The sequence below is a fragment of the Symphalangus syndactylus genome, chromosome 1 (genome assembly GCF_028878055.3).
Source record: "Symphalangus syndactylus isolate Jambi chromosome 1, NHGRI_mSymSyn1-v2.1_pri, whole genome shotgun sequence".
Taxonomy (NCBI): Eukaryota; Metazoa; Chordata; class Mammalia; order Primates; family Hylobatidae; genus Symphalangus; species Symphalangus syndactylus.
In genome coordinates this window covers 43,743,918-43,759,960 of record NC_072423.2, presented here as the reverse complement: position 1 = coordinate 43,759,960, position 16,043 = coordinate 43,743,918, and the positions used below count along the sequence as shown (strand labels likewise).

Below are 16,043 nucleotides of genomic sequence, written 5' to 3'. Positions count from 1 at the left end.
TTGAATCTCTGAATAGACCAATAACAGGTTCTGAAATTGTGGCAATAATCAATAGCTTACCAACCAAAAAGAGTCCAGGACCTGATGGATTCACAGCTGAATTCTACCAGAGGTACAAGGAGGAACTGGTACCATTCCTTCTGAAACTATTCCAATCGATAGAAAAAGAGGGAATTCTCCCTAACACATTTTATGAAGCCAGCATCGTCCTGATACCAAAACCTGGCAGAGACATAACCAAAAAAGAGAATTTCAGACCAATATCCTTGATGAACATTGATGCAAAAATCCTCAATAAAATACTGGCAAACCGATTACAGCAGCACATCAAAAAGCTTATACACCATGATCAAGTGGGCTTCATCCCTGGGATGCCAGGCTGGTTCAACATACGCAAATCAATAAATGTAATCCAGCATATAAACAGAACCAAAGACAAAAACCACATGATTATCTCAATAGATGCAGAAAAGGCCTTTGACAAAATTCAACAACCCTTCATGCTAAAAACCCTCAATAAATTAGGTAGTGATGGGACGTATCGCAAAATAATAAGAGCTATCTACGACAAACCCACAGCCAATATCATACTGAATGGGCAAAAACTGGAAGCATTCCCTCTGAAAACTGGCACAAGACAGGGATGCCCTCTCTCACCGCTCCTATTCAACATAGTGCTGGAAGTTCTGGCCAGAGCAATCAGGCAGGAGAAGGAAATAAAGGGTATTCAATTAGGAAAAGAGGAAGTCAAATTGTCCCTGTTTGCAGATGACATGATTGTATATCTAGAAAACCCCATCGTCTCAGCCCAAAATCTCCTTAAGCTGATTAGCAACTTCAGCAAAGTCTCAGGATACAAAATTAATGTACAAAAATCACAAGCATTCTTGTACACCAATAACAGACAAACAGAGAGCCAAATCATGAGTGAACTCCCATTCACAATTGCTTCAAAGAGAATAAAATACCTAGGAATTGAACTTAGGAATCCACAAGGGATGTGAAGGACCTCTTCAAGGAGAACTACAAACCACTGCTCAATGAAATAAAAGAGGATACAAACAAATGGAAGAACATTCCATGCTCATGGGTTGGAAGAATCAATATCGTGAAAATGGCCATACTGCCCAAGGTAATTTATAGATTCAATGCCATCCCCATCAAGCTACCAATGACTTTCTTCACAGAATTGGAAAAAACTACTTTAAAGTTCATATGGAACCAAAAAAGAGCCCGCATCGCCAAGTCAATCCTAAGCCAAAAGAACAAAGCTGGAGGCATCACGCTACCTGACTTTATACTACAAGGCTACAGTAACCAAAACAGCATGGTACTGGTACCACAACAGAGACATAGATCAATGGAACATAACAGAGCCCTCAGAAATGATGCCGCATAGCTACAACTATCTGATCTTTGACAAACCTGAGAAAAACAAGAAATGGGGAAAGGATTCCCTATTTAATAAATGGTGCTGAGAAAACTGGCTAGCCATATGTAGAAAGCTGAAACTGGATCCCTTCCTTACACCTTATACAAAAATTAATTCAAGATGGATTAAAGACTTAAATGTTAGACCTAAAACCATTAAAATCCTACAAGAAAACCTAGGCAATACCATTCAGGACATAGGCGTGGGCAAGGACTTCATGTCGAAAACACCAAAAGCAATGGCAACAAAAGCCAAAATCGACAAATGGGATCTCATTAAACTAAAGAGCTTCTGCACAGCAAAAGAAACTATCATCAGAGTCAACGGGCAACCTACAGAATGGGAGAAAATTTTTGCAACCTACTCATCTGACAAAGGGCTAATATCCAGAATCTACAATGAACTCAAACAAATTTACAAGAAAAAAACAAACAACCCCATCAAAAAGTGGGCAGAGGACATGAACAGACACTTCTCAAAAGAAGACATTTATGCAGCCAAAAAACACATGAAGAAATGCTCATCATCACTGGCCATCAGAGAAATGCAAATCAAAACCACAGTGAGATACCATCTCACACCAGTTAGAATGGCCATCATTAAAAAATCAGGAAACAACAGGTGCTGGAGAGGATGTGGAGAAATAGGAACACTTTGACACTGTTGGTGGGACTGTAAACTAGTTCAACCATTGTGGAAGTCAGTGTGGCGATTCCTCAGGGATCTCGAACTAGAAATACCATTTGACCCAGCCATCCCATTACTGGGTATATACCCAAAAGACTATAAATCATGCTGCTATAAAGACACATGCACACGTATGTTTATTGCGGCACTATTCACAATAGCAAAGAGTTGGAACCAACCCAAATGTCCAACAACGATAGACTGGATTAAGAAAATGTGGCACATATACACCATGGAATACTATGCAGCCATAAAAAATGATGAGTTCGTGTCCTTTGTAGGGACATGGATGAAACTGGAAAACATCATTCTCAGTAAACTATCGCAAGGACAAAAAACCAAACACCACATGTTCTCACTCATAGGTGGGAATTGAACAATGAGAACTCATGGACACAGGAAGGAGAACATCACACTCCGGGGACTGTTGCGGGGTGGGGGGAGGGGGGAGGGACAGCATTAGGAGATATACCTAATGCTAAATGACGAGTTAATGGGTGCAGGAAATTAACATGGCACATGGATACATATGTAACAAACCTGCACATTGTGCACATGTATCCTAAAACCCTAAAGTATAATAAAAAAAAAAAAAAAAACAATTATTTTCTCAGGTGGCAGGTCCAATAAATCTCATAAATCACCACTAAAGAGCATAAACATGTAACCATAACCCACCTATACCTAAAGATTGTTGGAATACATTTTAAAATCCTCCAGTTTTCAAGTTTTTATTTTGCAAAGCAAAAAATCAAATCACCCTAATACAATAAAACACTTTATTTTCTTAAAATACAGAATGGCTGAAGGTAACTCTAAACTAAAAAAAAAAAAAATTATAAAAGATGATGAGTGGGATCTTTAGAAAGTAAACAACAGAATGAGTAAAAATTGCAGTAAACATAAGAAGACCATCCTTCATTTCATGAGTTTAAAAATTATATTTTATATTTGGAGTAAAAGACGAAAACCATCTGACATGGTGTTCTATGTATGCAGAGGAAATGATTGAGACAATTATACCTGAAAGCGGTTAAGGGGATCTACATTGAAGTAAGGTTTTTATACTTAACTTGAAACGGTAACACATTGACACCAGCAGGCAACTACTAAGAAAACTATACAAACAGCTATAATGAAAAACATAAATACATCAAAATAGAATTCTAAAACTATTTTCAAGTTATCCACAGTTAGGCCAAGATACATACAGACAAACAATGGACAATTGAGAAAGACAAAGTGAAAACAGAAAACAAATAATAAAAAGGCAGACATAGGCCCTAACCTATCAATAATTATTTAATTGTAACAGTCTAAACCAATTAAAAGGTAGTGATTTGCACAGTGGAATTAACAAACACCACCCACTTATATGTGGGCTGTAAGAAATCTGTTTCAAGCATTATTGATATGGACAGGAGGCAGGGAAATACTGGGTATAAGAGAGTGGTTTCCTGGCAAGGGCTCCACTCTCAAGCCTGGAAACCCACAACCCTAAATGGGAACAGGCATTCCTGTTTTCCTGCTCAAATGTTGCATTTTGGCCCACAACACCCCGCTAACCTGTACATATATAAACCCCAAACCTCAGGCTCCAAGAGCAGATGAGCAGAGGAACAGAAGAGTGGCAAAGCGGCAGAGTGGCAGAGTGGTGAGGCAGAGAAGGAGAGAAGAAAAGGAGCACCTGAATGTTGACAGGAGTTCAGCTGGGGACAGTTGGAGAGATTGGCTGCAGGATGACCATACTCCAGGGGATGATCATCTTCCCACTCCATCCCCTTTCCAGGTTCCCATCCATCTCACTGAAGCCACCTCCATCACTCAGTAAAATCCCCACAGTCACCATCCTTCAAGTCCAAGTGACCTGATTCTTCCTGGATGCTGGACAAGGACCCAGGAACCAAGAGGGCAGGGTGTAAAAGGCTGTCATCTGACTCTCCACTGAGCTGGTTTAATATTTAGCCATCTGTGGACAGCAACTGCTAAAAGGGTATTAATTGTAACACACCCCTAGACACTACCATGGGGCCAGGGTCCAAAAGCGCTCGCCCTTGCTCCTGCAGCTGCCCATCTGCCTGCTCCCTTTCCAGTAAGGGATTTGAGCACATGGTGGTAGAGCCACATCCCTGTTGCAAGTCCCAAGAGGGGTCAGAGGACTCTCCTGTTTCATTATGACACAGATAAGTTGAAAGCAAAAGGATAGAAAAGATATATCAGGCTAACATTAATTTTTAAAAAGGAACAACCATAATAATACCAGATCAAGGAGACTTAAAAGCAAACGAAATTACTACACACAATGAAGGACATTACAAAATAATAAATGGATTAATTTGCCAAGAATATAGCAATCCTAAGTGTGTTTGGACCAAACAATAGAACTTCAAAATACATAGAGTAAAAACCAATAGAACAGAATGAGAAAGAAATCCATAATTATAACATGGGTTTCAAAATCCCATTTTTAACAATTGATAGAAATCAGCAAGGATAGCGAATAATGAAACATTAAACAACAAGTTCTACTGACATTTACAGAACATTGTAACCATCTACAGCAGAATACATATTCTTTTCAAGCTTACATGGAACATTCACCAAGATAGACTATATCATGGTAATAGAACAAACTTTAACAAATAAAAAAAAATAAAATCACACAGAGTATGTTCTCTGACCACAATGCATCAAAGAAGAGTATAGCAATAACAGCAACTCAGGTGGAAATTTTTCAACATCTTATGAATTAAAAATATACCCCTAAATAATGCATTGGTCAAATAGGAAATTTCAAGGGAAAATAATACATAGAGTGGAATAAAAATAAACACAAAATATATTTTTAAGAAGACATAAAGAAGAGCAAAATAAATTCAAAACAAGCTGAAGGAAGAAAATAATAAAGATAACATCTGAAATCAATGAATTTGTAAACAGGAGAATAGGAAACTAATAAAACTAAAAGCCAACTCATTTAAAAAAATCAATAAAATTGGTAAACTTTTAGCAAGATTGACAAATATAAATTGAGACAAGACCTAAATCATAAAATCAGAAATGCAATAGAAGACATCTCAACAGATCCATGGGTAACTACATAAGATAGTGGATATGTTAATTTGTTTCACTATAGCAACCATTTTATCATATATACATATCTTACAACATTATTTTATATGCCTTATATATATATGAAAAATTTTTATTGAAACAAATTTTAAAAATGATTACAAAGAAATATTATGAATAACTTTATACTCATCGATTCAGTAAGGTGGAAGGAATAAACTTCTTGAAGACCACAAACTCCTCAAACTCAGTCAAAATCAAATAGATAAATGGAATAGTTCTGTAACTATTGAAGAAATCAAATTTTTATTTTAAAAACTTCTGCTCAAGAAATTTCCAGGCCCAGATGGTTTCACTGGAAATTTTACCAAATATTCAAAAAAGAATTAACACAAATTTTACACAATTTCTTTCAAAACCAGAAAAGGGAATACTTCCTAATTCATATTATGAAGCCAGTATTATACTGATACCCAAGCCCAACAGGGATCACATGAAATGTAAAAAATGTAGACCAATATATCTGATTAACTTAGATGAAAATAATTCTGAACAAAATTTTATGAAAATATTATGGAAAAATATATATGTATACTAATGCACTATGATAAAATGTGACTTATTCCAGGTATGTGAGACTAATTAAATATTCAAAATGTATTAATGTAGTCCACCATTTCAATAAGCCAAGGAAAAAAAACTTATCATATCATTTACTACAGAAAAATCATATTAAATACCCATTCATGAAAAAAAATTCACTTTCAGTAAATTAGGAATATAGATGAATGTCCCCAAACTTATAAAGAATACCTATAAAAAAAACTATACCAAACATCATAATGGTGAAAAATTGAATGCTTTGCCTCTAAGATTGGACACAAGGCAAAGATGTCTTTCCTTACACTTACAGAAATGATCCTGGAAATTTTAGCCACTGCAATAGGCAAGGAATGCAAATTAAAGACACACAGATGAGAAAGAAAGAACTAAAACTCTCTATTTACAAATCACAAGCTTGTCTGTATAAAACACCCCAAGTAATATACAATATACTTTGAGAACTAATAAGTTTCTCTCATGACGAATACACAAAATGCAATTGCATTTCAACATACAGATAGGAAATAATTGGAAACAAATGAATAACAAAAATATAATACCATTTCCATTATTCCTAAGAAAATTATATAGGTATGAATCTAACAGCTACAGTTTTTGCATAATTAAAATTATAAAATGTTGATGAAGAAATCAAAGAAGAGCTAAATACTTGGAAAAACATATTCATGGATTGGAAAACTCACCATAGTAAAGATGTCAATTCAACATAATTTAACCAATAGGTTTAATTTAATTTCTTTCAAAATGTCATTGCAGTTCTTTGTAAACATAAAATTACTCTAAAATTAACAGAGAAACATCAAGCATTAAAATAGCCAAAATATGTTTTAAAAAGAAGAAAAACGAGGGAGGAATTATTGATGTTAAGACTTATGTATGTATGCTGAACTAATCAAGTCAGTCTGGTAGTGGCAGAAAGATAGACTGATCAAAGGAACAGAATAGAACATGCAGACATAACTCCACATGAATATTCCCAATTAATTTTTTATAAACTTGTAAAAGCATTTCAATAAAGAAGGACAAGACTCTTCAATAAATGATGCTGGAGCAATTAACCATCCATCAGCCAAAAAAAAACCACTTTATACAAAAATAATTTTCAAAATGGATAATTGATATAAATGTGAAACAAAATGATAGAATTTTTAGAAAAGAACATAGGAGAAACTTATGGGTACCTACGACTAGGCAGTGTTCTGAGATTTGATACCAAAACCACAATTCATAAGAGGGAAAACATCAATACATTGAGTTCATCAAAACGTAAAACTTTTACTCTGTAAAAGATCCCATTAAAAGACAAACTACTGACTAGAACCAAATATTTCCAAGTCACATATCTACAAAGGGTTGGAATCTAGAATATGCAAAGAACTCTCATAACTCAAACTTAAAAAAAAAAACAATCCAACCAGAAAATAGTCAATGGACACAATGAAAATGAAAATAAGCATTATCTTAGGCGAAATAAGCCAGGAAGAGAAAGACAAATACTTAATTATTTCACTATATATGGAATCTAAACAAGTTGGGTTCACAGAAAGAGTAAAAAGGTGGTTACTAGGGACTGCAGGGAGGGGTTGGTAAGATGGTCAAAGGATACAACATTTCGGCTAGTTAGGAGTAATAAGGACAAGTGATCTATTCTGCAACATGGTGGCTGTAGTTATAACAATGTGCAATTCCTTGTAAATAACCAAGAGTAGATTTTAAGTGTTCTCACCACAAAAAATAAGTATGTAAGGTAATGCATATGTTAACTAGTTCAATTTAGCCATTTCACCATGTATAATTTTACAAAACATCATGTTGTACCTGATAAATATATATAATTTTCCTTGTCAATTAAAAAGGTAAATAAGAAAAGAAAATTGTCAGAAGCATGTACAGATACTTAACTGTAGAGGATATTCAGATGACAAATACACTCATGAAAATATGTTCAATATCATTAGTCATTAGAATAATGCAAATTAAAATCATAATGAGATATCACTATATGCTGATCCAAATGACTAAAATGAAAACTAGTGATAATATCTAATGCTGGCAAGGGTGAGACTATAAAATAATAGAGGCATTCTGGAAAATACTTCAGCATTTCCTTTCAAAACCAAAATGGACTTATCATAAGATCTAGCAATTGTGCTCTTGGGCATTTATTCCAGAGAATTAAAAGCTTATGTTCACACAGAAACTTGTGTGTGAATGCCCATAGCAGCTTTCTTCATAATAGCACCAAAGTGGAAATTACCCAAATGTCCCTGAAAAGGTGAATAAACAAATTGTGATATATCCAAATCCGAATGCTATTTAGTAATAAAAAGAAACACGCTACTGATAACAAAAACTTGGATATAATTCAGGAAATAATGCTGAGTGAAAAACAATCTCAAAAGGATGCATATTAACTCATTTTGTTTATATAATAATCAAAAAATAAAATAATTATATAGATGAAAAATGAGGTAGTAGACTAGTTCCCAACTAGTAGTTAGGGGTTGGGATAGGAAGGGGATGGAGAAGGAGCAACACGATGGGCCTCAGAGTAATGGCAGAGTTGAGTATCTTGATTATGCTGGTGGTTAAGCAGGCTACACATGTGACATAATTGCATCAAATTATACACATACACACATGCATGAGTACATGTACAACCGGTGGAATATGAATGAGCTTTGTGGATTGAATCAATGTCACTTTATTGTTTTTCATATTATTCTAGAGTTGCATAAGATGTTAACATTGGGAATGCTAAGAGAAGGATGCACAGAGTTTTTATACACATTTGTTTGTAACTTCTTGTGGGTCTGTAATTATTTCTAAATAAACGATTTGTAAAAGCTGAATTATGTAATTCCCTAAGCATGTGGTTGAGTTAAAGTAAAGAAAATAAATAATAGTACTCCATGAACACACAGCTAGTGCTCCTGATTCTGAGTATTTGTAGTTCAGTCTATGGATATCATTCATTTGGATTTACGGTATTGTCTTGAATTATCTAATGCACCTACATCTATACATATAATTACACACCTCCCCCATACACTTGATTATTGAGTACAGCCGGAGCCTAACTGCTGAGTGTTGAGGAAATTTTCCACAAATGTTAGGGTTTGGGCAGGCAAGGATACCTGGGAAAGTGTATAGAGACCTGAAATCTTATGTAGGGTAATAAAAAATTTAAAAAACTTTACTCGCTCAGTATTTACTTCCTTTTTGGCACTTCTTTGAAGTGATTGGTTTTAAAAATTACAAAAGGTTAGTTAAGAGTGGTATTGTAATATTGGATTTCATTTCAAGGAACCAATCCAATTCCCCAACAGCTTTGCTTTTTTCTTTTCCTTAAAAAGAAACAAGCTTATTTCCCAAAGCCTTTTCTGGCTTGTCAATTTTAAAAATGCAGTCAATGATCCATGAAAACCAAACAATTCAATGTAAGACAATTTAAATAAAGAAGGAAAGCAAACAGTTACAATGTCAGTTCAATCTGAGGGAACACAGGCTCTGTTCCAATGAAACATGAAACTATCAAGTGGAAGTCTATTTAGGTGTAGATGTGCAACATAAATGGTGAAATTTAGATTTTTCTAAATGACAAATTTGCCTAAAAACTAGATTGAATCTGTAACACTTTCAACATTGTTGTTTTTAACATAAACGCTATTTTATATTTTAAACATTTGTATATATGCATCTATATATATACATATATTTGTATATATGTGCATATATAGTATATATACATGTATTATTATTATATATATATTACACTATATGTGTATATATATTTTTTCTTTTAGGTCTCAAATATTTCATTTAAGGCCTTTAAAACACTTGTAGGTTCTATGCTCTTATAGTGTCCCAAAATAAAATTATCCTTCATGTACTTCATTTTATATTCTAGCCCACTGGCTCTCTAACTTTAGCATACTATACTCTAGAATCACCCAGCTAATTTGTTAAAATAGATTGCTGTGCCCTACCCACAGAGTTTCTGATTTACCAGAACTAGGATGGGGTCTGATAATTAGTATTTCTAATGAAGATCACAGGTGGTACTATCTCTTCTGGTTTGGGGACAACATTTTGAGAACCACAGTTCTCATCCAAGATGAGTTTTTCCATACATTTAAAAATTAGTTTAGCTTTTCTGGAATGGCCAGTAATCTTTTGTATGTGTCTGTTGTCTATCTCCAGATTACTCACCTTTACTTAGCTCATAAACTATGCAAAAAGGCAGTAATTTCTTCAAGGCTCTCTTAGGCAGATTTCAGTTATTAAAGAATTGCTACTCTGTTTTACAGCTGAAAAACTGGGAAATAATTTCAAATTTAATTTTGCAAAATCCATGTGCTGAAGCCTGTATCAGAAAGCTCCCTGGGCCTTCACCCAGATTAGTTACTCTTACTTTTCACACAATTCGTATGCACTTGATTAGCTACTTTCTAATTTGTAAGAGAGCGTATTAGAAGAATAATAACCCAAAGACTATTACAATAATCCAGATGAGGGATAGGGATAGTAGCACCCAGTATTTATTGAGGCGCTACTCTGTGACATACACTGTGCTAGATAATCTACTGACATTATCTCATCTGTCCCACCCAAAAAACAATGACAGAGATATTATCATCCTATTTTACTGAAGTAGACACTGAGACAGAGTCTGAAGCGCAAGATGTTTATTAGGAATCAACATTTGTGAAAGGAAGGAGAAGGAGGCAGGGTTGAGCAGAGGGAGAAGTTGAACGTTAATGCAAGCCCAACAGAGTCTTTACCAAACTAGTAGGGGCTCCCTAGCAAGATTTGCCTGTCAGTATCTCACATTGGGCTGAAATGGCTGGAAATGTATGCCTACACTTAACTGGAAATGAGTTTCCCCAGAAACAGTGTGACATCAAGCAAGGAGGCTCTATGTAGCTGAGGCTGACCCTTTAAGCACTTAATGGCTGGAAGCTATCTATGAATTATATCTTCCTACTCCTGTGCTGGATAAGAAGTACTTCTCTGAAGAACTTAGGTACAAATCAGTGTCTGTCACTGATTCATCCAAGGACACAGTAATCATCCGAGTAACAATTCAAACCCAGGACTATCTGATTCTTTCAACTACATAATCTGTTAGTTTCTGTATGCTGCTTACACTTCTTAACAATGTCATGAGGACTCCATCATGGACACCCACTGGATTGTGTGATAATGCAGTAATGACCTCAGGTATCACTGAGGAATGTAGAAGAATTTGTTGCTACACGAAAGGTCTGTAAACCTCACTGTAATCTTGTCACTTGCTATCCTGTCAGTGTGCAGTATGAGTATGGAATTCGTGAACAGTCAGCAAGCACTATCCCTTTCACTCAAGCTACTATCATTTCTCATTCTGATGACTGAAAGAGCCTCCAAATGCGTCTCGCTGCTTCATGGTTGCTCCAACCAATGTCAAGACTGACTAAATAGAAATGTATTCATACCACAATTCTGCTCAAATGTTTTAAACAGTTGTTGTTCAAATTTAAATAAAATCCAAACTCTTACCAAAGAACTTTTAGCTCTATAAAACCTGACCCTGCCTCCTCAACCAGCTATTATGGCTCTCAAATATGCTAAGCTAAATCCAATTGTGAAGATTTTGCAAGTGCTATTTGTTCTGTCTGGAATGCTCTTCACCCAAATCCTCCCCACACTCCAGAGTTGTGCTCAATGCTGTCTTTTTAGAGAGGCCATCTTGACCATCCTAGAGAAAATACAGCTCCGATTCTTACACTCCACATGCCAACGCCTTCCCTTGCTTCATTTATCTCCTTTGCTCTTTTCAGTGCTCAGAATTGTGTACACATGTGTGTATGTATGCATGCATATTTGAGTGTGTATAATTTTATTCCTAGTACCATTTTTGCAATGTGCAGTTAGAATGCACATAACTGTACTCAAATTGCTCATTGTCTGTCTCCTCCACTGTAACTTCACATTATTGCATATAGAGATATTAGCTGTCAAGTTCATCTGTGTACTCCCAGATTCTGAAAGAGTGCTTGTTACCCATTGGGAAAATGAATTAAATTTAAAAAATGACAGTAGTGAAAACATATATGTGTAAGCTAAGGTAACTCAAATTCCATTTCTACAACCAACCAGTTTGGATAAGTCATGTGAAACTCTAAGCTTTGTTTTATTTTGTTTTGTTTTCTGTCTCAATTGGAGTTAATACATTCACATTTATTTAATTAAATTAAATAACATATTACAAAATGCTATGGAAAAGATAAATCGGGCTAATTAATTGTTAAGTGAATTTGGCTATCTATCCCAAAATAATGAGTAAATTACCGAACTTTTTTTCTCTTCAAAAAATAAGCCCTCATCATTTAGAAAATATGTTTATATAAATTTTCCAATGCACTGATGATGAAAGATAATTAAGCACTACTGTTATTTTTTTAAGTTTGAGCGGTATTTGCAATTAATTACTGCTTTACACTATATCCAATATGCTCTGCTATATATTTATGTTTTGTCTTTGATTAAATGTGTCTACAAGGGAGACACTATGAAATTATGCTTAGGATGCTTGATATGTGTGTACTAGGCAGACTGATCTTCCAAGTTTCCCACTGATCACTCTACTGCTTGTGTACACTCATAAGACCCAAGGTTTCTTTCTTCCTCTCTAGATTGATCCTTTTCGGTCCTTCCTAAAATAACCATCACCATTCACCTTATCTTTCTTACTTGGTCAAGATATTCATTCATTCATTCAGTATCTTCGTTCTTCAAATGTGCTACCCACATGGGTCTCTCCTGGTTTTCAAAAAGCACTGCACCTATGAATTGTGCTATATTGTTCAACATTTAATTGTATTGTTTAAGGGGGGCTTTCTCCCTACATCATAGGCACAGATCCTGAGGAGAATAGAAAGTTCTTGAGGACAGGGACTGGATTACTCATGCCTTTACTATATTCCAAAACCATCACCACTCTCCAAAGATAAGCAGATGCTTGATAGAACTCTGAATAGATATTATGCTTTTTTAATCCAGTAATTCCTAATTCTCATGGTTCCAAATACCCCTCTAAGTAAAGAAATGAAACTATTTTAATTAGATATCTCACTAAAGAATAAATAAAGGCCTTTCATGATTTCAACTCAGTACTTCAAGAGTTACGTAGACTGTGGGAAGCAGAGTTTCAAGGCCTAAAGCTGAGAATTAGGCTGCAATTACGCTGTTGGTACCGAAAGGTTTGTCTATCTTCAGGATATCTTCAGGATAAAACAGTTTAGCCAGGCACAGTGGCTTATGCCTGTAATCCCAGCACTTTGGGCGGCCGAGGCTGGAGCATCACCTGAGGTCAGGAGTTCAAGACCAGCCTGGCCAACAGAGTGAAACCACATCTCTACTAAAAATACAAAAATTAGCTGGGCGTAGTGGTGGGCACCTGTAATCCCAGCTACGTGGGAGGCTGAGGCAGGAGAATCACTTGAACCTGGGAGGTGGAAGTCGCAGTGAGCGGAGATCGTACCACTGTACTCCAGCCTGGGCGACAGAGCGAGACTCCATCTCAAAAAAAAAAAAAAGTTTGTGGTCTGCAATTGATGTAAAACTTTCTAATCTAGCTCCCAAATCCCTGAAACTTCCTTCATTCATAGACTACTTCTACTTTGCACAGCCGTTCAGGATTTTGGAAAAAGAGAAATCCGGGACTGCCTCCTTCTACTCTCCAGTGGGAAGACAGAAGCCTGCATGAATAGGGACAAAGAGCATGGGAGCTCAAGGACCTAACGCTGTTCAGGAATTAAGACAGGCTTTAGAATAGTCTGGATAAACTTTGGACAGAATTTTTTGGCTGTTATAAAACAGAACTTTACAGTAATTTTGAAACCCATTTCCTTACTTTTATTTTTCCTCTCACCAAAAGGATAAGGAAACCAACTTTGGGCTACTGCTTGCTTGTCCATGGCCTGGAATTGCCCACTCCAAACCCAAAGAATTATTATCCTGATTCTTCCTGCTCCTCCTTGTCCATAAGATGCTATTGCTCTGAGAAGCATGCTAGTATCTTGAAGCTGATATAAACAAATAAATTCATGATAAAATGACAATGGTTTGTAGGCCAACCATAAGACATAGTGAGATTTTAAGTCAGAACACACTGGGTTTTGTCTCTCAACTCTAACTAGCTGTGTGACCTTGAACAAGTTATTGAATGTATTAGAGATTCAGTTGACTCATATGTAAATAGGTACAAAGGAGACTACTTCCTGGTCTTGTGGTGAGGATTAAATAAAATCATGTGTGTAACGTGCCCAGCACAGAGCCTTGAAAACACTAAATGTATCATCAGTAATATCACCATCAAAATGAATATTTTTCACAGATTAAATACTATCCTTTGAATCCTTCCACATTAAAGCTCAAGGAGGTGAATAATGATAAACACATAATACATTAAAACTCATTGTCTTTTCGTTTATTTTTTATCTTTTTTAGAAAGAGCCCTGGGATTTCCCAAAATGCATTAAGAATATAGGCACCTATTCTTACCAAATATGAAAAGAAGCAGCTTCAACCATCAGAATTCTTCCCTTCCAAACTCTTTCAGTGTAGGCTGATAAGGAATAAGAATTGCTTAGTGACAATCCTAATCCTTTGCCTCTCACCACTAAACAATAGCACCAGCGTAATTTCACCTTGGAGAGTTTAACTTTATCACTCTAGGAATTCTCACAGAATTCTTTTGAGCTGCAAACCAACTAGGTGTCAGCATCTTTATTTTTCTTTTGAGTTTGCTTTTTTTTTTACATGAAGAAATAGAAACCTAACCTTTCAGATATTGATGAACAAAAAGAGTACAATGTGATAGTGTTTTAGTCTTAATTTTGTCACTAGCTGCGATAGTTTAGTAAAGTCAATTGCTATCAATATATTTATTTGTCAAATGTCCTCAGTCTTCAAATGCTTGGTTTACAAATACACAGAGCAGTTACAAGATAAAAGTGTGAATTGAAATCGTTTTGCTCAGAAGAAACCACTCTGCAGTTTTAAGAATAATTATTGCTATCACAACCACAGCCAGAAGCCAGATTTTTACATCAACACTTCATTACTGGAGACAGTGATACACAAACATTTTTACAAAGACTGCAATTTGTGTTTTCATGGTTTTTGCACTTTCTGTGACTATCTTGTTTACAGTACTTGCTTTTATCTACAAGGAAAAGACTATCAAATCTGCAAAGTTACTCAACTTAGTATCTTTTCCTGGGTTTTTATTTCAGTGACATTTGTAATGCTTGTGATTCACTTCGCTGCTAATCTGAAAGGAGCAGCTAATTATCCAGGCTGGGATAGGGGTCCTGATAAACATGCCTTTGTGAGATCCTAAGTATCACCTTTGAGCCTGGTAAGACAGGGCCTGGAGAGTGGCGGAAAAGTAAATGTCAGCCAGCTTTGGAGTCATGAAGAGCGATCATTGTAGAGAAAGTTTAGTTGATTTTTGGCCTGAAAAAATGTTTCCTGAATGTTTTCAAATTCATTAGTTTTTCAGAGTCACTTATAGCTTTCCTAACTGAAACCCTGTCAGAGGTTTTTGTACGCCAGGAATTCTTAGAAGTGCAACAAAAATGGGCATATGATCACTTGGTGGCACATTTAGGGTGCTTTGTCACACTAGTTCCTAGAGGCCCTAAGAAAAGTAAAGCATTAGCACTCTTCAGAGGAGTATAGGAAAGGTTCAGCTACTAAGCCTCCAACTTTCTTCCTTTCTGCCAAGTATCTAAAATAGATTCTATTTAACTGATGAGATAAACTTGAATTCTTAACCCATAGAAATGCAACCATATCATGCTGAACATGTCTTTGGAGAAAGAGAAACAGCAAAGTAAGACAGCAGAACAGTTGCAGAGGAGATGAACAAATATTACAGTTCCAAAACAATAATTAGCTGCCATTTTAAGATGCTTAGATTCTCAAGTAAAATATACAAAAATATCACCACAAAAATGCATTGCACTAAATCATAGAAATACGTTCCCTGTTAAACATCAACTTGTAAACATGGACTCTGTATGAGATCTTTTCAATTTAAGAAAACTTAAAACATATTAAGCATGAAAATCCATATTTACAATACCCTTAAGATAGGAGACAACTATTTGTTTTAGTGGAGATTCCTACGTTAGTAAAAGGTTTTACTAGTTGACTAATTTAAATAGGCTGACGATAA

General features: G+C 35.6%; 1 protein-coding gene across 4 annotated transcripts in view; it reads right to left on the bottom strand.

The window, feature by feature from the left end:
* The window catches only part of RIT2 (Ras like without CAAX 2), a 403,073-nt gene that overhangs the window by 179,786 nt on the left and 207,244 nt on the right, over window positions 1–16,043 (bottom strand). Inside the window, exon 5 of one of the 4 annotated variants that reach the window (XM_055233641.2) lies at window positions 14,297–14,426. The exons of the other annotated variants lie outside the window; for them this stretch is intronic. Within the exon in view, the coding sequence (XP_055089616.1) occupies window positions 14,391–14,426 (36 nt within the window). The 3' untranslated portion in view covers window positions 14,297–14,390. Of the gene's footprint in view, window positions 1–14,296; window positions 14,427–16,043 lie in introns of those variants that run through there. 4 annotated transcript variants of the gene reach the window in all.